The 22,768-nt window shown below is 31.4% G+C and overlaps 2 protein-coding genes across 2 annotated transcripts in view; both read left to right on the forward strand.

Moving 5' to 3' along the window:
* Positions 1-510: 510 nt before the first annotated feature.
* On the forward strand, positions 511-11,422 carry LOC108777178 (tyrosine-protein phosphatase corkscrew). Its single transcript, XM_018543996.1, has 12 exons — positions 511-539; positions 637-903; positions 2,745-2,867; positions 2,971-3,165; positions 3,330-3,492; positions 7,066-7,178; positions 7,376-7,727; positions 8,405-8,587; positions 8,664-8,840; positions 9,560-9,776; positions 11,001-11,152; positions 11,236-11,422. Exons 2-12 carry the CDS (start codon positions 767-769, stop codon positions 11,389-11,391), a joined length of 1,968 nt encoding a protein of 655 aa, XP_018399498.1. The 5' UTR covers positions 511-539; positions 637-766; the 3' UTR covers positions 11,392-11,422.
* Positions 11,423-14,134: 2,712 nt separating this feature from the next.
* The window catches only part of LOC108777158 (E3 ubiquitin-protein ligase TRIM71), a 32,216-nt gene continuing 23,582 nt past the window's right edge, over positions 14,135-22,768 (forward strand). The window contains exons 1-3 of the mRNA XM_018543970.1: positions 14,135-14,191; positions 19,589-19,708; positions 19,942-20,160. Of these exons, the coding sequence (XP_018399472.1) occupies positions 14,135-14,191; positions 19,589-19,708; positions 19,942-20,160 (396 nt within the window). The remainder of the gene's footprint in view (positions 14,192-19,588; positions 19,709-19,941; positions 20,161-22,768) is intronic.

Genomic DNA, 22,768 nt, shown 5'->3' on the forward strand with positions numbered 1-22,768 from the left:
AAGCGTCAAGCAGCGACCAATCAGCGTGGCAATATAGCCAGTGGCGAAGAAAATATTTTTTACGCCACTGCTCGTATCGCCTCGCTGATTGGTTGTTACCATGCAGTTACATGTAAATGTACCTTTATTTATGTATCCACATACATCAAGCGCGATCGAAGGTTTTTTGTTTTCGCACAAGCCTGGTGTAGCAGATAGAGCAGGCTTGGAGTGGCCCATGTTTAGAGATGACGATGGTATTGGCATCGTTCTCAATCTGATAATCTGATGTACATACAATCGATAAACTGCGAACTGTAAAGTATGTCATGATCATTCGAGGCGAATCGTGTGCGCTTTAATGGGTTATTGTGAATTACTTATTAAGCCTGTTCATTTTTTGACTGAACTTTTGCACACCAGTACATCTTTCTTCCTCTTCTGTTCTTCTGGAGAGAAAAGAAAGAGAGATGAACTAGTGCAAAAGTTCAGTCAAAAAGAACAGACCAATAAATAATTAACATAAGTCGTCCAAATAATTACAGTATGGTATCTCGCAGGTGAGACATTTCGCCGCGTTTGAGAAACAAACGTGTGTATAATTTTGTGATTGCGAGACCGTTGTAATTTAAGCTCTCGTGTATCTTTTTGTAAAAGTGATACTTGCGGAAAAACATTACTCATTCTAACGATGTAAACACATGTGATCTCAAGTGCAATCTGATCTTCGATCACGGGCATTAGCAGGACGGATCAATGGTTCAACCGCAATCTCTCACAACTTTAAATGCTATCCGGGCTTCACTCTTGTTTGTTGACGCATGCTAATTACGAGAATAAAGAATATCAATTGCGTTTTGCTTGTGAAGGAACGATGCCAGCGAATGTACAAAGGAACGAATCGTCACCACCTGGTCGTACAAGGTGCGGCATTTATGTGTTTTGTTACCATTTTTGGTATGATACTTTCTGCTCTTGTTCCACCTTGCACATATCACGGAACAAGTCAGAATCAATCCTGTGCGCGCGATTGGAATTATTCAATTATTCTCTGGATTTCCATGGGAGCTTTTCAGCAAAAGACACAAGCGACATAGTGTAACATATTACATCCTTGTTGTTCGCCAACGTTAAACAAAGATGAAATGTCACTGTGTTATGCAGTGTCACTTGTTGGAAAGCTCTCTACGTATTTTCTTCTAGAGAAAATAATTTTGATTGGAATTCATTCTGACATGTTCCATGATAGACATTTCCTGATAGACTGCAATATGATTGTATATAATGTGCTAATTCTATTATGGGTCAATCAGGGTATATAATATGCTATTTTGTATATAATGTGTAATCAGGGTATATAATATGCTAATTCTACTATTGATAATCAGTTTCAAATCTAATACTGATTCTATAATGATTCTGTAGTCAGTAGTCCTAAGTCTTATTGATAAAGTTGATTAATAGCCAACTTGTACAACTAATGATGATTGATCAACTTTACCTATTAAGACTAAAACTTCTGATTATAGACTCATTGTAGAATCAGTTTCATGTCATATTAAAGGCCTTAGCAGGAAGGTTGATTTATAACCTTAAGACTATCTTCTAACTTAATCCTTATTTCTTTGATAAGACTGAGTCCACAACCTTACTTTAAGAGGCTCTAAGCCGTAAAGCCATAAGAAATTGACCAATCATAGTTGATTGCGAGAAAAATAATCTACTGTGATTGGTCAATTTCTTACAGCTTTATGGTTAAGAGTCTTTTAAAAATAGGTTGTGGACCCAGCCTAATGCATAAGAACTGACACAAGTTTTGGGTAATTTCCAGTTATGATACAAGTAGACACTGTGTAACACAGTGTTGAACGCGGTGCTTTCCAACAACAACACGGCACGGCACAATTGAACACAGCAGAAAAGCATAGTCGGATACTCTTGGTTATGGTTGCCAATTTTCGGTTGGCGTTTTAGAGTATTTACATTTTAATATATGTATGATATAAGAAATACATTCATAAGTCATCTGGATCATTTTAATGTATAAAAAAATAATATCTACGCATAAGATTATTATCCAACAAGAAACACAGAAGTGACACGGCAATTGTTGCATCCTTGTCATTCGCTAATGTTAAATAAAGATGAGGTGATTGCTGTGTCGTAGCTGGAAAGCACCCACTTATGTCTTAAATGTGTATTGACTAAATCTATAGTGTACTTATGAAATGTGTTCAGAGAGAAACAATCACCATTTGTATCAATAGATGCATTCAAGCTGGATAAAACTGCTTCCTAAACAAATGAATCTAATTGATTGTATTTATAAGTAACAAACATTTGTTCATTTTTTTCAACGAATGAGCTAATTGTTTTGTCTGCTTGAACACACTTATTAGCTGTGTTTAGCAGAAAAAATAGCTTTGCAATTGTTGTAAAATTCTTCAATATCATTAGTTTTACTTTTAGTTTTTACTGGATTTCTAAATACATAAATCAATCATATTAAAGTATCTTATAACAGTTATAAATTGCTGTTTTTTTTTTTTTTTTTGCTGAATGCATTTATTCTATCCTTATCATTTATTTATTAAACATAAAATAAGGACAGAATAACATATTATAAATAGGACCAATAGCGTCTTTCTGAACACACTTATACACTTATTGAGTGTATTTAGTTATTTCTTTAATTATTAATAAATTGTTAATATCAAATGTGTGTAATACAAATAATATTAATGTAAATAATGTTTTACTTGCAGATGGTTTCACCCCAATATTACAGGTTTGGAGGCGGAACGTTTGTTAATGGAACGAGGAGTTGACAGTTCATTTTTAGCAAGACCAAGTTCTTCAAATCCTGGTGACTTTACATTGTCTGTTAGGTATATATAAAACTACGTTTAATTTATCACTACACAATTAATTATAAATCATGTAAATATACTAATACATAGTATCTGATATTTTTATTTTCATTATTTTTAGACGGAATGGTGAAGTGACTCATATTAAAATAAAAAATGCAGGAGACTTCTATGATCTTTATGGCGGTGAAAAATTTGCTACTCTTTCTGAATTAGTACAATTTTACATGGAAAATGGTGGACAGTTACGCGAGAAAAATGGTGAAATTATTGAACTTAGATTTCCTCTCAATTGTGCTGACCCTACAACTGAAAGGTACAAATTTATAATTATATTTCACAGAATATTTATACATGTTTTATGTTTATATATGTTTTATCTTTTTATATAAATCTTTTAAAATAATTTATATTCGTTGATATTATTTTAAATTATTGTATAGTATTATTATGTAGTAATAGTCAAATATGTTATTAAAGGTGGTTCCATGGCCATTTGTCAGCGAAAGAAGCAGAACGGTTAATGCTGGAACGTGGAAAAAATGGATCTTTCTTGGTGCGTGAGTCTCAAAGTAAACCTGGCGATTTTGTACTATCAGTACGGACTGATGATCGTGTAACACACGTTATGATACGATCTCAGGTTAGATTATAATATATAATATTTTATATACAATCAGAAGTAGAAAAAAAATAATAGAATGAATGAGAGTATAGCACAGTTATTAGAACGCAAAGCAATAAAGTAAAACAAAATAGTACTCCTTTATTCTACAATTTACGATGTAATCCAAATAATTTATTCATTTTGGTTCACTTTGGAGTCCTCTTCAGCAAATTAATGTGTGTATAGGCCTCTGTACACGGTCAGTAATACTGTCAGTATCAACGAATACTGACAATATTATTGATTGTGTGTGGTTAATATTAACCGAGACACTACCGTGTCTCCAGATGGATTGACATAGATAGAATACTGACGATGATTTGGATTTAAATACATGCTTTTTCCTTAAGATCCATGTCACCATAGATAATAATATACGTCAAATCACGTCAAACTGAAGTGAAATATTATTAATAATAACTGATCGTATAAGATTGTAAAAACTAATGCATACTGTCAATAATACTGATCAGTAATACTGACTCAGTATTACTGACCGTGTAGGGAGGCCTTGTCTCGTCTGCATGTCAAAAACAAGTTACCAACAAATTGCCAGATTTGTTATAAGCTGTTTTTTTGTGCGTAGCTATTTTTGAATGTTGGATGTAATATGTGTAATATGTTCATGTTTTCTCAAACTTGTCAGTGAGAAAATGTGAGAGTTACATTAAAGTGCTGTAACTCTGTGCAAAAAAATCGTAGCAACTTTTTTCTTTCTTTTTTTTTTTCTCAAGTAACCCGCACAGAAGGATATTTTTTGATTGATTTCAAGATAAAAAATTTAACACACTAAAACATGAAATATTTCAACGAAATTTGATATCCTAAGGTTTTGAGGGTCGCTCTTCACGATGACGTCGTCGCATTTCGTCCATGTGAAAATTAAATATGGCGATCAGAACAAAAAGAAGTGAAAAAAATGATCATTTTTTTTAAAGGTTTGCGAATTGATAACAATCTTTTTAATTTTCTACAAATATACCATCGGTGGTCAAAATAGTTGTTTTAAGACTCCACGGTGAAATTTTTGAAATCCATTATGACGGATCCAAAATGACGGCCGAATTGATAAAATCTTAAAAAAATCTTGGTGTTTTTTTGTACAATCGCATTAAATTTGAGTTATGTGTTAAATGTATACAATCACAGATCTATGATTTTGAGGTCTATATCTTTTACATTCACTGTTTTCAAAATCCAATATAGCAGAATATAAACTTGAAAAATCGCTAATATTTGTATCTTTTTATATTTTATACACTATTTGAAATTTCAATCTTCAAATTGTTAGAGTGTTAGAAGTGCGTGAAAATTTGGAATCATTCCAAAGATTGCGGATTCATGCTCGGCGTGAGTGTGACTCGGCGGAGGGTGGAGCTAAGGGTATCCAGTTTTGATGACTCGATTTCCCCTTCGGAGATCAGGTCCACAGTTGCCCCCAAGGGGCTTTGTAACTTGAGTTAACCCTGGTGACTTGAGGGTCGGAGAGATCCGTTACACCCGTCGTGACATGGGTTCCGTGTGGGTCTAGTGCCCCGCAGAGGCGCAGAGTCGTCGGGTCCCTGAAGCTAGATCAGCGCTCGGGTGGAATTGCTTCCCAGCAGTCCCCTCTGAAATGCTACAAGTGCCTGACTCAGCAGCGATGCTCGTCTGCGGCGGATCGTAGTCAGTCGCTGCTGCTTTAACTGTGGCGAGCTCGGGCACGTTCAAGTGAAGTACGGGAGGAAGGCAAAGTGCCTCGTTTGTGCGGAGCGCGGTCGGGCTTCACGCGGGCTCGGAGACTTGCGGACCCGTCCCTCCGTCCGCGAGAACCGCTTGTCTTCCGCGGTACGACGAGGGAGAATTCGACGATCGCGTTCCACCGCCGGTCGAATCGGAGGGGTCCGACGGTAGCACTCCGTCGCCTACCAGAAAAATGGGTGCGGACCAGAGGACAGTTGATAAGGGTGGGGTCTCCCTCGCATTCGGGAGGCAAGGGTCTATAGTACTGTAGTGTCGTCGCTTCCCGTTGGGCCTGGTTCATCCCCGTGCGGGGGTGGGATGAGGGTCTTGATCCTGCCTCTCTTCTACAGCGGGACCTACGCTTTCGGCTGTCTCGCGCCCCGGTGTCCTCAACTCGAGGGCAATGGACGTCGAGATAGACCCCGTTGATTCGGGGTAAATCCCCTTAAAAGCGGTATCTTAGGATAGGACCTAATCAGTCCTTGCTCAGAGGCGGCTCACGCTGCCGATGTCCAGTTTGGGAGGAAGGGATGAAATAATGTTGATGACGGTTCCGTCCCTTTCCTCTACAGGTTACGCGAGATTTATCTTACATCCCCATATCTCCTGCTTATATAGCGAAACGAGGTCTAAATGTACTATTCTACGTGTGTAAAACAAGTAATAATTCAATTTAATATTTAAATTATCCAACGGTGATTCTTAAATATATATACCTTGTTTTTGAATTATAATAATTTACAATTACAACTAATTATTAGCGTAACAATAACCGTGTAATTGACTCTTAATTGTTTTTCTCATTTCGTTTATTTTATTTTTCAAAAAAGTATTATTATTTATTACTAGTTAAATTTTAGTGAATATTTCGTCCTATTTTCGTTGCAATTCTAAATAATTGACTAAATTTCGATCTACTAAATTATTCGTCTAAATTACGATCAGATTATTTATAACACAGATCATTTTAGAATTCTCGCAATACAGCATAAAGCTTATTTCGATAATAATTCGTTATGTTCATTAGTTCATTCGTTATGTTCATTGACATGAATTGTTGCTAATGTATAATAAATGATATTACCTGCAAGTAAAGACAAACAGGTAAAATAATTATTTTATTAATTTTTATATAGATGACTTTTTGTATGACCACCACTGGTATATAAAATTGAAATCTTTAAACTTAAAACAGTATAAAAAAAGCATGTACGATAAATTTTGTATTTAATTATCTAAAAAAAAATACGGGGTATGGCAAAAAGTTTTATTTAAGTTTTTTGATTTATTGTTTATGTATGTATAGAGCACAGATTTCTATATAACACCTAGATCGCTAACATGCTATAGTTTGTTATGGGTCAGCTGAAGCCGAAACGTCATATTTATCCGGTCATCACGTACGTTACTTTGTGAAGTAGTGTTAGTGTGTACACTTTGCTTCGATTATAAGGTTTATAGCGTGCTATAGTTTAATCATGACCGGGTAAATGATAATAATATATTATCATGAAAAGTAACTGATATATTATTAATTATAAGGTTTATAGCGTGCTATAGTTTAGTCATGACCGGGTAAAAATGGCCGTCATCTCCTACCTTCAAGTTCGCTTCATCTCATTTTTTTTACGGAGGTAGTGATGTCGGTATTATATAGAAATCTGTGGTGTAGAGTTATTACTTTTTCAGTTGTATTAGGTAGAGAATATTTGCGTGTATGTGTAAAAAGGGATAATTAAAATAAGTATTTTTTTTTACACACACACACACACACACACACACACCCTATATTACAAGTAAATCAATTAGATAAAATTAATATTGCAGGATAATAAATATGATGTTGGTGGTGGATACAAGTTTGATAGTCTTAGCGATTTAATAGATCACTATAAACGAAATCCAATGGTTGAAACAAGCGGAAGCGTTGTTCATCTTCGGTAAGGATTTAATATATATATTTTATTTTGTGTTATTTTACGTATCATTTTTATATTGATATAAAATATTGTGTATATAAAAATTATATTAAAAGCTTCACTTAAAATTTACAATACTTTCGTTTATTTTATAGTATTTTTCAATTTTTTAGAAAATGTAGGGCATTATAATATTTTTAATAAACATTAATTTATAGGCAACCATTTAATGCAACGCGTATTAATGCTAGTAGTATCGAAAGCAGAGTTAGACAATTACACAAAGAAAATGGTTGCTCCAATGGTTGGCTGTGTTGGAATGGAATTAATGGAAGCAATGAGGATGGAGCAGGTCGTGGCAAAGGAAAGGCTGGTTTTTGGGAAGAATTTGAATCGCTGCAACAGCAAGAATGCCGGCGTGTGTTTTCAAGACAGGAAGGTTTACGTCCAGAAAATCGTGCCAAGAATCGTTATAAAAACATTTTACCATTTGATCACACTAGAGTACGATTAAAAAACGTAGAGTCTGATATTCCTGGTGCTGATTATATTAATGCTAACTATATAAAGGTAAATATTATTTTATCGATATCTTTGGTACATTTCAGAGAGAAATTAGAAATATTAATAAGTTTGCTCAGCAAAGATGTTGAACAAATTCATTATTTAATGCAATTTCTTAACTTTAAACATTAAATATGTATTTACAAAATAAAAACATCAACTTAAAATCAATTAAAGCTAAAACTTGAGCCATATATGTTTTTATTATTTGCCATTTTTTTAAGTTTAGTTTACTTACTCTTCAATTATCACACACAATTATTCGAAAATTATATTAATTTACACAAAAAACATTTAATCTGAAACAGATAAATGTTTTATAGATTTTTGGATGCCGAAAATGATATAAAACTGTAAATCAAATTTTATTAGCATGTTTTCGAAATTGAAATTTAATGTATAAAAAGTGGTTTTTTACAATTTTAAAATTTCATGGTGAGACCATGTCCTTGTCGAGTAATTTTTTGTTTGCACCATTCAAAAATCTATAAAAAATAGATCTTAGTTTTGTTTAAAGTATTTTTTTTGCTATGAACTTGTTATAGTTAAGTAATAAAACTTGTTATTTTTATTGAAAAATTGAATGATTTCAAGGGATCTGAAAGAATAGTTCAGATTTTAGAGATATTTTGTATAGTATTATAAAATTTGTACTATTTTTGAACGATAAAATTGTTTTGCAGAACAAAGAAGCAGATGAAATGAACCCTACTGTTGATAGTGGTAGTGATGATTCATCATTTGGCAAATGTTATATAGCTACGCAAGGTTGCCTTCCGAATACCATACCAGATTTTTGGCACATGGTTTACCAGGAGAATACTCATGTGATTGTTATGACTACTAAGGAAATAGAAAGGGGAAAAGTACGTGAATTCTCTAAATGCTCTTACAGATGGATAGAAAATAATTTTTGGCACATTTCCTCTTTCTTTTTTCTAGAACAAATGTGCACGTTATTGGCCGGAAGAAGGTGAAAGTTCTGAATATGGTAATGAGTGGAAAGTGCGTGCTGTATCTCGAACTTCAACTGCTGATTATACACTGCGTGAATTCTTTTTGCAAGGAACCAAACCCGAGTTTTCCGAATCCAGAAGAATTTATCATTACCACTTTCAAGTAATGTATCTAACGTATATTTCTATTCTTAAAATAAATGATATAAACGGTATAAACGGCTAAATATATCGAATAGGAGACCCCGCTCCGATAATCTTGATTTTGACACATCAAGATCATGATTCTGAGTAATCTCCGACAATTTTTACCAGTTGATCGTTATTCATTAAAAAGTTATTTACAAAATAATTTTGATAAGAGGAACGTAGTTTTCGAACATAAAATATATATTTTACACTATATGTTTTACATATTCTGCTGTATAATTTACATAGTATCATTCTTTTATGTCAAAAGAATATTTATGGAATAAAGGAAATGTTTTATGTAAAGTGAGGTCGACATTTTTCTTTGTTTAGGAGTGTATCTCGACTTTCACTTCACCTCCCCCTCTGTCTAGTGGAAAGTCAGTTACCCCTAGATAGAGGAGATGAGATAGACCTAGTTTCTGTGGAAACTCATAATCTTGATAATATATGTCAAGGTCATAAAGCGGGGTCGATATATTTACCAAATAAACCTTTAATAAGTCATTAATTCGAGTGATATTTTATTCTTTATTTGCATATTTAAAAAAAAATGATAAAGTATATTTTTTTAATGAACATTATGTAGTTAAATATAATCAGCACATATTTTGTGTGATCAAATAAAATTATATAAAATAAGAGCAGAATTAAATTTCTATATTTGAACGCGTGTAATTTCTATATTTTAAGGCGTGGCCTGATCACGGTGTTCCATCAGATCCTGGTTGTGTACTGAACTTTTTGCATGATGTAAACGCTAGGCAAGAATCAATTGCGGCATCTTTGGCTTCAAAAGATCAGGATGAACCATGCATAGGACCAATTCTTGTCCATTGTAGCGCTGGAATTGGCAGGACCGGCACATTTATTGTTATTGACATGATTTTAGATCAAATTAAATGTCATGGTAAGTATAAGGATAGTTAAACATCTTGTATAATTAAAGACGCTAAATATATTTAGCATATAATGTCATTGACATATATACGAGGATAAATCAATAACTACCCGTGTTTGAAGACAGGCGACGTTGCTGATGCAAGGCATTACCATCGTGTACTACTATCTTTCAAACGACGTTATATAAAATTTCAGAGATTAATGTGATTTGACAGCAATTTGTGGGGTTTTCATCCGACAGACGTGAGAAAATCATTGAAGAGGTCCATGACATGATTCTCGCTGATCGCCTAACGAAATTACATGAAGTAGCAAAGGTCATAGACGTGTTGTACGGAACGGAATGGCATTCAATATTTTACATAATAACTTAGGAATGAAAAAGTCGGTCTGATGAGTGCCGCGATTACTCACGATGGACAAGCGGATGCGTCTATCAATTTTGCAGTGTTTGGAACTGTTTAAGCGCAATCCGCATTAGTTTTTACATCGAGTCGTTACAATATTATCACTATACACCGGAGATCAAGGAACAGTCAAAACAGTGAACGTGTCATCCGACGAACGTGCTCCGAAAAAGGTCAAGACGGTCTCATCGGTCGGAAAGGTGATGGTTACTGTTTTTAGGAATGTACAAGACATGATCTTCATCGATTATTTGGAGAACGGAAAAACTTACGGGGCAGTACTATGCTGATTTATTGGGCCGATTCGATGTTGAAGAAAAAACGGATTCATTTGGTGAAAAAAAAGTGTTGTCCCATCACGACAATGCATCGGCTCACTCCTTTGTAATCGCCACAGTCAAATTGGTCGAATTGAGCTATGAATTACTGCCGCATCCACCGTACTCTCCGGATTTGGTTTCCTGCGACCTTTTCCTGTTTTCAAACTTGAATAAATGGTTCTGTGTAAAGAGATTTACATCGTTATATGAGGAGGTCATCACCGGAACAGAGGCCAATTTTGCAGAATTTGACAAATCGTATTTTTCGGAAGGGTTAAAAAATGGCAGGGGGTTGGGAAAAGTGTATCCTCCTAAAAGGGGATTACGTTAAAAAATAAAAAAAATTCTTGTAAAAAACTTGTCTTCATTACTAACACGGATACTTATTGATTTGTCTTTGTACTAATGACGATGTATTTTTTTATGATTTATTATGAAATAATTTATTTTTACATATTATAATGATATACAATACACATTAATAACATATCATTTAATTTTTAGGACTTGATTGTGAAATTGACATTCAACGTACGGTACAGCGAGTACGTACGCGAAGATCAGGAATGGTCCAAACGGAGGCGCAATATAAATTTGTCTATCTCGCTGTTTTACATTACATTGAGACTATATCTCAACGAATGCAAGCAGAACAGGTACTAAATTTTGTTATCATGACATTATAAACAATTATATTTTTATTTTTATTAACTAATTTGTTTTTTTTTTTTTTTTATAGAAATCACTTCAGTTAGGTAGAGAATACACCAACATTCGTTACAAAAGTGAAACTAACGCTTCTACGACTACTATTGTGGGTGAAACCTCTATTCCCACTTATACGCCAACAATCCCTCCAACATCAGCACTCAGCCATGGTTTGAAACCAAAGTAATTTTTTGTAGGCTCCATCGGTTTCGCATATATTTTGGGAAAGCAAAGAAGAGGCTTTGTTATTCTCTTGCTCTCTCTTTCTTTTTCTATCTTTTATTTCTCTGTTACTATAAGTAATATATTATAAGGAGAACGTAATACAATATACTCTGAGATTCGCATAAATATATTTCGCCAAGAGAGTGACCTTTTCAGTTTTGCCTCTATTATTAAATTTCTTTTTATCGAGTGTGTACACATTCATGATATATTTTTTAAATAGGTGGATCGTGAATATTCACTTATACAAAAAAATATATACATAAGTTGTAGAAAAAAATTAAAAGAGCTTATATGTTTATCAATCTACAGTCTGTTAAACTGGCATCATACGATGCTCGATTTCTTGAATGATAAGTATGTATGTTGCTATATCTGATGCATGCTAGACTACGTTTATGTACTGAGCACGGCATGCTGATATGCATCAGAGAGAATTGGATAAAATGAAAATCCTTACATAAACATGATCTATTTTTCAGTGTACTGCTGTCAGCGGTATCTTGTAAGCCTGATGCTGTATTTATCAATAGTAGGCAATGAAAACATTGATGGAGTCAAATTTCAACGGGATTTGAATTTGGGATCTTTTGTTCTCATACTGGTAGCACTAACAAGGAGAGACCTTCTCCTTCTTCTCTGTCCGCAGTCGTGTGCACCTTTCTCCTGTCTCACCTTTCACTCACACCTCCTCCAACTTCGACCCACCACACCCTCTCGCTATCACCCACCTCCATCACCCCTTTCTTTCGCCATATTTCAGTCTCTTTCGTTACATATTTTTAAATCATTTTTTTATATATATTTGTGATATATTTGTACTCTTAAAAAGTAAGTGATATCTGAAAAAAATCATAAAAATGAAAAGGTCAAGCCATGTTCAAAAAAAGATCCTTAAAAATTTAAACTTTTTTATCTAATAACATATTACCACGAAAAGTAACTGATTAATTAAAGGTGCCAGTTCAAAATGAACATACATAAAGTGTATGCAACTTTCGACCGATTTTCGAATCGTCTCCGCCTTCCGCTGTTTCCCTCACCTCACCGCCCCGCGCGCAGACCAAATGCCACACAATAGTCGAGGGAAACAGCGAAAGGCGGAGGCGATTCGAAAATCGGCCGAAAGTTGAATACATTTTATGTATATTTCACATTTTACTAATAATTTTTGTCGAGTTATACGCAGACTTTTTGTTTTATCTAATTAATAATGCTTCCTGATATATGAATTTTGTGTTTTTTATGCATTACCTCATATATCTTGTCTCCTTGCATTAATTAAACGATTAAAAACAGTCATATAAGTAGATTATTGGCAAACGTTTATTTTGCAACTATTAAAAGTTTTCTTCCAGATTGGAGTATACTTTTGAGTTAGAAGAATGATCTTTTCTTAGTAGACGATCATAAAACGGTTACAAAACTGTTGTGTTCTGCTGAATGAACGTAGTTATTTACAGTGTTCTTTAAAAATAATTTTAACTTTGTAGTTATTTATCAAGCGTCGGACTGCATGCATCAAAGTAAGCATAGTAGTATCTAGCATGCTTATCATTCAAGAAATCGAGCATTGTGTGATTCCAGTTTTATTTTTATAGAAATTAATTATTACAAATATGAGTATATTAAATATTTATTGGCATATGTTTCATTTTTATTGCTTATACATTTGTTCTATGCCATGTATAAGTCTTTTGACAAGACAATAATAAAAATAATATTCAAAATTTTTGACTTTATTTATTAGATATTTAAACTTTATTCAATGGAGATTTAAACTTAGTTATAACTTTATTAAGATTGAAGTTTTATTATAGAGATTTAGACTTTTTTTAGTCAACTTTTAAAGTTAAGGGAATATGAACCATATTTCGTGGAGATTTGATTCCTGCTTAGCAAACATTCTCTGACTCTCTTAAAGGAAATATGAGTCAGAATTACGTCGTTGTTACAAGATTACGCTTAAAGGGATATTTTATATATTGTCCGTGTATTTGCAAATTTTTTTTATATAGACAATGTAAACAATACTAACTATTGTAAATTACGATGTAGAAAAGCAGGGAGTTTATTGACTTCTAATTTTTGTTTTATGCTGAAAGAATATACGTCAATTACATAATTTAGTTTTTAATTTTATAAACTATGCATTCGATTTCTACTGTGTTAGACGACTTTTAGAGTGGATTAAATATTATAAGATCATGTTCTGTTATTTATGATGAGCACCTTTACTACTTGGAAGGAGAAATAAAACAAGAACGAACATGCTTAATTGCCGCGTCACGTCGTCTGTGTTGTGGTGATTCCGGTACCGTTTTGAAGAAAAAAATCTGTGTATATTTTATTTTAAGATGTATATTATCTAAGTCTGAAATGCAAAAAAAAAAGGTGCTTGTTGTAAAGGGTAAGGTTACGAGTAAGAAGCAGACGAGATTTACATCAAAATGTTTATTGGAAAATAAAGATGTTGTATGAAATAGGTTTTTCCGTAAATAAGTATTTATTTTATATTTTACTTTTTTTAAAAAGTGTGTGCACGATTAAGAGAGAGAACATGACAGCATGTGGCATTGGTTTTCATGAATATATTTTTACAATAAAGAAAAACTTTATGAAATAATTTTACGATCACTCGATCGTGTTGTTTACAATCAGCGATAAACTTACTGTTTACGTGTGCTTAAGTTTTTTTACGTACCATGACCCTTAGAGACCGTCCACAATGGGCAGTTGCAGTATACCTGTTTTACAATAGGGTAACAAGTCGTAAGCCGTATAAGAATTGGCCAATCATAGTTGAAACATGAAAAGAATAATTAATTTCTTACGGCTTCTTTTACGGCTTGTGACTCTATTGTAGAACAGGCTTTAGTGGTGAGGTTGTAAGATACGTCGAGAGCAAGTTGGTTTTCCAGTATAATAGAGCATAAAGTAAATTCATAAGTTAATGATTGAAATCCATTTCTTATGTTGTATTCTCTTATTGCTTACAAACTTACTTTACGTCCTATTATACCAGAAATCAACCTATTTCCAAATGTCTTACAGACTTATTACTACTGCTACTGCTTATTGTAGACGACGCATAACGAATCGTTACTATTTTCATTACTTTTTTCTTGACTAATAGAATATTTTGTACAAATTTTTGTTGTAAATATAGATAATAAATATTATAGAATTCTACCTTACAGTAAATAGTACAAATAACATATTGTATTTACTCCAAATAATTATATACAGAGTGAAGCATTTAAAACAGGTCACCTAAATAACTCGCTTGTTTTTGATGATATGAAAAAATGTTTTAAAGTGGAACAGTTTCGATGGGGACATGTTTTGGCTACGTTTTTTGTTTAGGTGGAGGCACCAAAAAGATATGAAGATCACCTCCACTTTTTAAAATATAATTACATGACTTTTTTACACAATATAATTTCTTTAACTCTGCATATAAAAGTATGAAAGTACGAAGGTACTGATATAAAAAAATCAATAATTTACAAGATATTTTATACTTTAGCCTGACATACGTTGACATAAAATATTAAATATCACGTAAATTATTAATTTTTTTGATAATTATACCTTAATATTTTTATAAACAGAATAATGAGACGAATCAATGATGTAAAGAAAAGACAGCTGCTTATTTAAAAAATTGTCCATTTTGTTTATTCTTTTTGAAGCAACTAAGTGTTTTTTTTACATCAATTGTTTTAGCCCATCATTCTATTGATTTGTCTTTAACCAATTTTTAATTTCCCTGACTTCTCAGTTTCCTTTGATTTCCCTGATCGCGAACATTCTGATTAATTATTTTTGTATAATACGTCTTTTAAATATTGAAGAAATGAAAATAAGTTATTTATTTTATTGCTTCTCTGTAAATAAATAATATTTATGAGTAAATTTTATAAATTAATTTTATATCGCAATTTTATAAATGTCTTTAATTTGATTCCTCGAATTTTACTACAGAAATAAAATATAGACTTTAAATTTTATCTTATCACGATAAATGAATCATAACTGCTATTGATTGCTCCAATGAGATAAAATATTCGAATAATTTTTTATCAGTTTTCGTTATGATGCATAGCGAGATGGAATTTTATTTCTATTTGATGTGATATTACAAGTAATATTTTAAATTTGAAATCAAGTGTAATTTGATGCAATTGTGTATCATAAATTGTTGATTATTTTTATGAAATGTGTGTAAAGTGAAAATATTATATGTAAATGAGTGAAATAAATCATTTTTGTAATATAAGAGTACATATTTCTAACATTTATTTATTGTTTAATAAATAAATGTTTTTAAATATTAGTTATATTGTAAAAATTTATGGTTTAAAGTTTTTGAAATAACACTAACACATTAAGTAAACTTATAACATTTAACTAGTCGATAATATGTTAATTAATAATCAATGATTCGTTAAAAGTAAATTATTTAAATAAATGTGTACAAACTTAACAATTTTCTAATAAATAGATTCACAGATATTTGAAAAACATTAATTTGATCAAGTTATACATACCTATGTATTTGATTCTAAAACAAAAATAGGAGACTTGCGAAACTCATTATACATTCTACATAAATGTATGTAAAAGTAATAACATTCATATAATTAACACCTATTGTAACAAATATTGTTGACATTGATATAGAATGGAAAAAAAGGCTATTTTTATTCTTTTAATTATACTTTATAATTTCTAAACGATAAAGGAAACAAAGGTTAAGCGACACCTGCAACATTCGTTGAACTAGAGCTTAGAAAATATCTCACAGTGCTAAGTTCAACTAAGCTACAGATATATTAAATGCCAAGAATCTTAAGGTAATGCTGGAAGCTGGATCCGCCTGTATTATCGATAAAACTAGTGTTTTTGACGTTTTCGTTCCTATTTAATTTCTTCATAATAGTTTCGCAAAATAAAAATCAAAAAAACTAATTTTATCGGTAATACAGGCAGCTCCAGCATCTTCTTAAGAAGGTCTGCTTCAAATAGCAAGAAATCAATGGGATCCAGAAATTTTTCATCAAGAGAACAAATTTCTCTTCGCAGGTACGAATATAAAATGTTTAATAGGTTATACTTTATTAAGTCTTATTTATAATAAGAGTGTATTTAAATTAAAATTATTATTTATATTATATTTTTCACTGATAGAAATAATAAATAAAATTAACAATACTGAGTATATATAAATTTCGGCTAGAAAGATAGATTTCTAACATCTTTTTATTGACTTCAAAGTTTTAGACAAACAGAATTTTACATGTAGGAATATTTTAAATATAAAATCATTTAAAAATCATATTTTTAATATAAAAATGACAATTCCAAAATTTCACATGTTATTCCATTTACTTCTACATTTTTAAATAAGAAATTATCTCTATATTAATTGCATAATATACATATATTATAGCACCGGATTTTCCATACAAACTTTTAGCAGTATATGTTCTAAGAGCTAAAGTATAAGAAGAAAACGTTATAAAATCTTTAAATATTTTATTGGAAAAAATTATAACAAAAACGTAAAATATAAAAAAAAATTTTATCTAAATTTATTTTTCAAATTGCTATTTATGCACTCGTGTTAACATAAGCTCATGTCAAACAAATTATGATTTTATTAATTGTTATTAATTGTAATTAATTTTTATTAATTTGTTCCAGTAATAGGACAATTTCATTTGAATCCGTCGACGTATCACAATGCCTGATATGCGAGAGCAAAACAAATTCATCTATGATGATGAAATGTCGACATACTTTCTGTCTGCAATGTTTCAAAAATCGTCTTATGATATCACGCAAAAGAGGTATAATATCTAAAATGCTATACGTATTTCTCTTTAATAAAAATAATCATTATGTATTTCGGTTATAGTGAAATTGTGACAAATATTAATAAATAATACTATAATATTTAATATTAATATTTAATTTTATATACAATATATTTGCTTGATAATACTTAATAATACTCTGATCATAAAACTTTAAATTGTTTAAAAATGTACAATGTATGAGGGCAAATCAATAAGTCCTATCCGTGTTAAGTAATGAAAACGAATTTGTATCTGTAAAATTGTGATAGAAGGAAAAGAAGCAACAACTTCTCTTAGACTCGTAGTTTCACAAAAGTAAAATGTAAACTTGGTGTTTTTAGGACGGTTTCTTTTCTATTTAAAATATCTACTATATGTATATCTATAATAGTTTCTATAAAATTTGCAATTGATCCTTAGCCAATACTTTACTTGTATGTTCGTATACTTTCACATAGTATTTTAATCTATTGTTCTAATTTATAATTTTCTTCGTATAATATATGTTGTATGCTCACCTTTTACATCTATCTTTTCAGTTTTTTTATGTCTTGTACAGTTTCTTTCATTTTAATTTACAACTGTTTATTTTTATTTATGATGCTCGTGAGTAATTCTTATTTTCGTCTGCTGCGCGCTGTCTGTAATCCGTCTTCCTTTTCGTCCATGTTTTCAGTTTTCTTTCGTACTTTTACTACGTCTTTTACAGCTCCTTTTAATTTGTTTTGCAACATTTTATTTTCATTTATAATGCTCCAGAATAAATTCTTATTCTCGCTCACTGACTATATTCCGTTTACTGGTTCCGCAATTTCTTGGAACTTTGCATCATTTTATATATCTTCTATGATTAATGGCTTGCAAATCTATTGTGAATCGAATATATCTGCGAATGCTCATAGATATAATTTTTCCGAATTTATCATAATCAATCAGATGTATCTATAGTTGTATGCATTTGCAAATGCAGAATTTAAGCGTTTACTTGGCAGTAGTAGACCGGCCGAACGTTTATTCGGCTATCTTTAAAAATTAATATCTCGATCATTAATTATTACTGCAACTGCAAAATAGTACAAGATTTTTCGATTTAGTTCAGTCCGCTCTACCTGTTCATAATGAGTGATGTGATAGCTTTCTGATATCCTTGTATAAACGATAGGTAAAATATATATAATAAAATAATTGTTATTTCTATTTCAGACGACAGTTCTATTTGCCCTGTATGCAACGTAGCAGTGACTGCAATAGCAGATAGAAAAGAATCAAACAGTGCATTAAGCAGTGCGCTCTTATCACCAATAATATATGATAAGAAATGCCGTACTTGTAGTGAAACTTATAAGAATATCATTAAATGTAAACACTGTAAACGTGTAAGTATAAAAGTTTACTTATAGATTTAAACTTTATTTCAAGAAAATTGTAAATCCATTTAGAAACTCGTTTTGCGTTATAAAGAGTATTTGTGGATGTAGTATAATGTTCGATTAATCGGAGCTTTACTATCAAAAAACTAGAAACATAAGTTTTGAATTGAATTTCGGTTTGAATGAAAAGTTGTAAGTCAAATCATATATATATATTCAACAGCAAAATTAAAGCATCATCTATCCCCTAAAAATAGGCTAATTTTAAGACGGTAACTTTGTCAAAAATGGTCATAGAAAATTTTTTAATAAAGCATTTTAAAGCTTAAAATCTCTATTTTCGAAAATGGTAATTAATATTTCGATTTATTCTTTATGGAGTTATATAGATACAAATGGAAGTGCGTTAAAGCAAAAATTTTTACTAATTTTACGAAGTTTCATGACGTGAATTAAAAGTCGCATAAAAATTCGGTTTACGCAGTATTTAATATTCGGTGAACAACAAAAGTATAAAAAATTTTAAGATATTTAACTATTACAATTTATTTTTTATTCGTATAATGTATCATATATCCTTATTGCTCACCAAATGTTAAACAAGTACAATTGATGCATCAAGCGCATCATGTGCGAACGTACTTATAGTGTATCTTATTTAGGGCCTCTTTTGCCAACTTCTGATTAAATTAATCGACGATTAATTTACAGAAGTGCTAATAGCAGTTAAATGTATCACAATGCCTCTTCTCTCTTTCTCTTTTGAGATAAACTGTTCTCACGTTGGCAATCGTGATTGAGTTAACCATCGATTAAGCGTTAGTTAGTCCAGATCGGAGTTGGTAAAAGAGGCCCTTATTGTTAGTTTAACATATCTTACTTATTGTTAGCTTAAATTATAACATTTTAAATTTTAACATTATAGAGATTCTGTGATAATTGCTGGTTAAATCATGTCAACGATTTGAGAGATGAATTAGTTAATATAAATGATGACCTCAAGACAACAGCGATAAGATTTGAAGATAAAATAAGTAATTTTCAGGTATATATAGTTGTAATTTATTAATCAAATCATTATTTTCTTAGATAAATAAAAAATATTAAAAACATTTTTTTAAACTATAAGTATTTAAAAAGTCAAATGTCTTTTAAGCCTATATTAGAAACGCAAAATGTCGCATTTAATATTAAGCAGATAATAGTCTGTGCTCAGTAAATATGTCTAATAATATTTATACTTATATGCGAAACAGTTAACTAATTCTTTCATTACAGTCTAAAGCGAATGAAACAATAAAATTCATCAATAGAGACATAGAAATTAAAATATTTCAAATTAATAAAAAAAGAGAGAGTCTGATTAAGAAAGTTGAACATATGACCGCTGCCGAAGAAATATCAGTTGATAATCTAAGACAAAAGATGCAGAAAGTTCAGATGGAAATAAGGCAACAGAAGGAAGTGTCGTATGCATTATCCAATAATGAGGAAAAGGTATGTGAAATTTTAAACTCTTAATATTTTAATTGTTATTAATTGAAAAAAAAAATCTATAATATTTTGTGTGAATACGTATACACCCAATTATGTAATAAAATATACATATCCGTGAACATACATAATATTTCTATACGGGTGTCCTAGAATAATCAATATTTTGGGAAGCAAAAAAGGATAAAATTATGATAACTAAAAGTTGCTAATTTTGGCTCAGACTATTGTTTACCTAGTTATTAACGATTAAAGTTGATCAATCAGATAGCGTGCGCGTAGTTAGAGTATGCAGGAGCGCAAGCATACTGTAGGACCCTTCGGGATTGCTATATATTATTCCGATTCAAATTTTATTTTAATTTTTCATTTTAATAAACAGATAAACAGAATAAAATAAACAATATTTAAATCTAAAGATCGTCAATGTACGAACATAACTAATACGAATACGAAGTCTATAAGTCTAGCTTGGATCTTAGTTATTTATACAATTTCGCGTGAATTTATATGTATACTAATAATATGTGTAGTCTTTTCAAACTGCACGCCGAACAATTGTCGGTCTTGAAACGCAACTCTAATAAACTAGCGCAGTACTACCACGAATTAAATTGATTAACAATTTAATAATTATTAATTGATGCTCTTTTTGGCATCTTATATTGATGTTAAATTATATTAAAATCTGAAAATACTAAATCTGGAAATAATTCTTCTTATTGCGAAAAATATTACCTCGGCCGGAAGTCGAATAAAATAAAATATCTATCTAAAACAAAATAAAGAGAGAGAGAGAGAGAGAGAGAGTAAATAAATAAAATAGGACAAAATCTAACATAAAATAAAATATCCATCTAAAATAAAATATAATCTATTTAAAACACACACACATACACATACAGGTATATACATTAGGATCCCATTTTAATTTCCCTAGGTAAATATCTCACAAAATATAAAAGAAATAGGAAAATGTTTCAACAAAAGTTGTATATTTTAGAGAGGGCCATATGATCAAAAGATTTGACCTCGAGTGACCTTTTATCAAGATCAGATCAATATAATCGATGTTTTGTTAAATGGAACTTCCCATTTTTAATTGCATATTCTTGTAGCCCTTGTTGAGACGTTTTCAGAACATTACTTACTTTTACTTTTTGCGCAAGTTATTTCTAAGATATAAATGTTGACGTACCGCCAGCATTCACATAATATCTCGATTATTATTGCGAATATTGCTAAACGATATAGAATTTTTGTATTTATTTCGATCCCATTCCTGTGCGCGATTGAAGAATTCTCGCGGAAGGTCTGCGCACAATGAAGGAACAGATATTAGATATTAAAATATTAACCTATCAGAATCGTGTATTCCGGTGTAACTGGTATCTGATGGGTTAATATTTTAATATCTAATATCTGTTCCTCCATTGTGCGCAGACCCGAACACCCTGCATAATATACATATACATATATGGACAGGGTGATTTAGATTCAACTGCAGGAATCGGCACGTATACATATTCCTCATAAAAGTGAGTTGAAAATGTTAATAGCAAAATGTTATGACATCAATAGTTTTTAAACAGTGAGCATTTATATTTATAAATAACCAACTATACAGAACATGAAATTTGCGTCGTCAAGAGCGGCGCAACTAAGCGATCGGCCGCGCAAACGTTTTGACGAACATATCACTAAACGGCATGGTACTGAACGAGTATTGCAAAGATTTATGAAATCTCTATATTAACATCAACTGCGGTATTCTTAAATTGAAGTCCGATTTAATTGATGAGAAGTAATGTCAATTGCAAATTCGATTCATAGATTCGGAGTACAGGACGTAATACTTTATGCTCTAAAACAAACAACTTTTTCCTTAACAAAATTAACTATGAGTATCGGCCCTTGACCTCCTATATCGTATTGCTTAAAATATGAGAAATTAACAAAATAAATTTTACTTTCGTTACTTACATAATAAATGAATAAAAGCATTGTCTGCGATGCTGTAGCACTATCTGAAAATTTAGATAGAAACCGCGTATTGCGGGGGACCGAGCATTTTGATCTCGGATTCTCGGGTATCACTGAGAATCTGATGTATTTAGTATTTACAACAAATTTAAAATACAAAATACTCAAAAAAAAGTATTTAAATACAAAATACAAAAATGTATTTAAATATATTGTATTTCAAATACTGCCCATCCCTGGTTATTCCTATCGCTATCGCTATTCCCTCGCATTGTGTGTCTTGGGGTTTAGAATTTTATATACATATAAAGAGAAGCGATATTGATGTTCGAGTTTCTGATTGGCAGTCTGACATGTATTCTGATTGAGTATCTCCTCAAAAAGGTTTCTTCGATGTTGTTGATGAATAAATTTGCACACAACAAATTGTTCAAATTAATTAATGATACAAGTTCAAATGAAATTAAATTATTCAGAGAAGTCAATACCGCCACATCGGAGTACAGAGTTGGAGGTTGGAGTACGTTTATGTTTACAACATTTGACACTGGAGCAGTCCAAATATGGCGGTGTAGGTAGTGATGATAGGGATCCGATCTAGTGGTGGGGGTTTGATATCGCTTCTCTT

The sequence above is a fragment of the Cyphomyrmex costatus genome, unplaced genomic scaffold, assembly GCF_001594065.2.
Source record: "Cyphomyrmex costatus isolate MS0001 unplaced genomic scaffold, Ccosl1.0 scaffold413, whole genome shotgun sequence".
Lineage (NCBI taxonomy): Eukaryota > Metazoa > Arthropoda > Insecta > Hymenoptera > Formicidae > Cyphomyrmex > Cyphomyrmex costatus.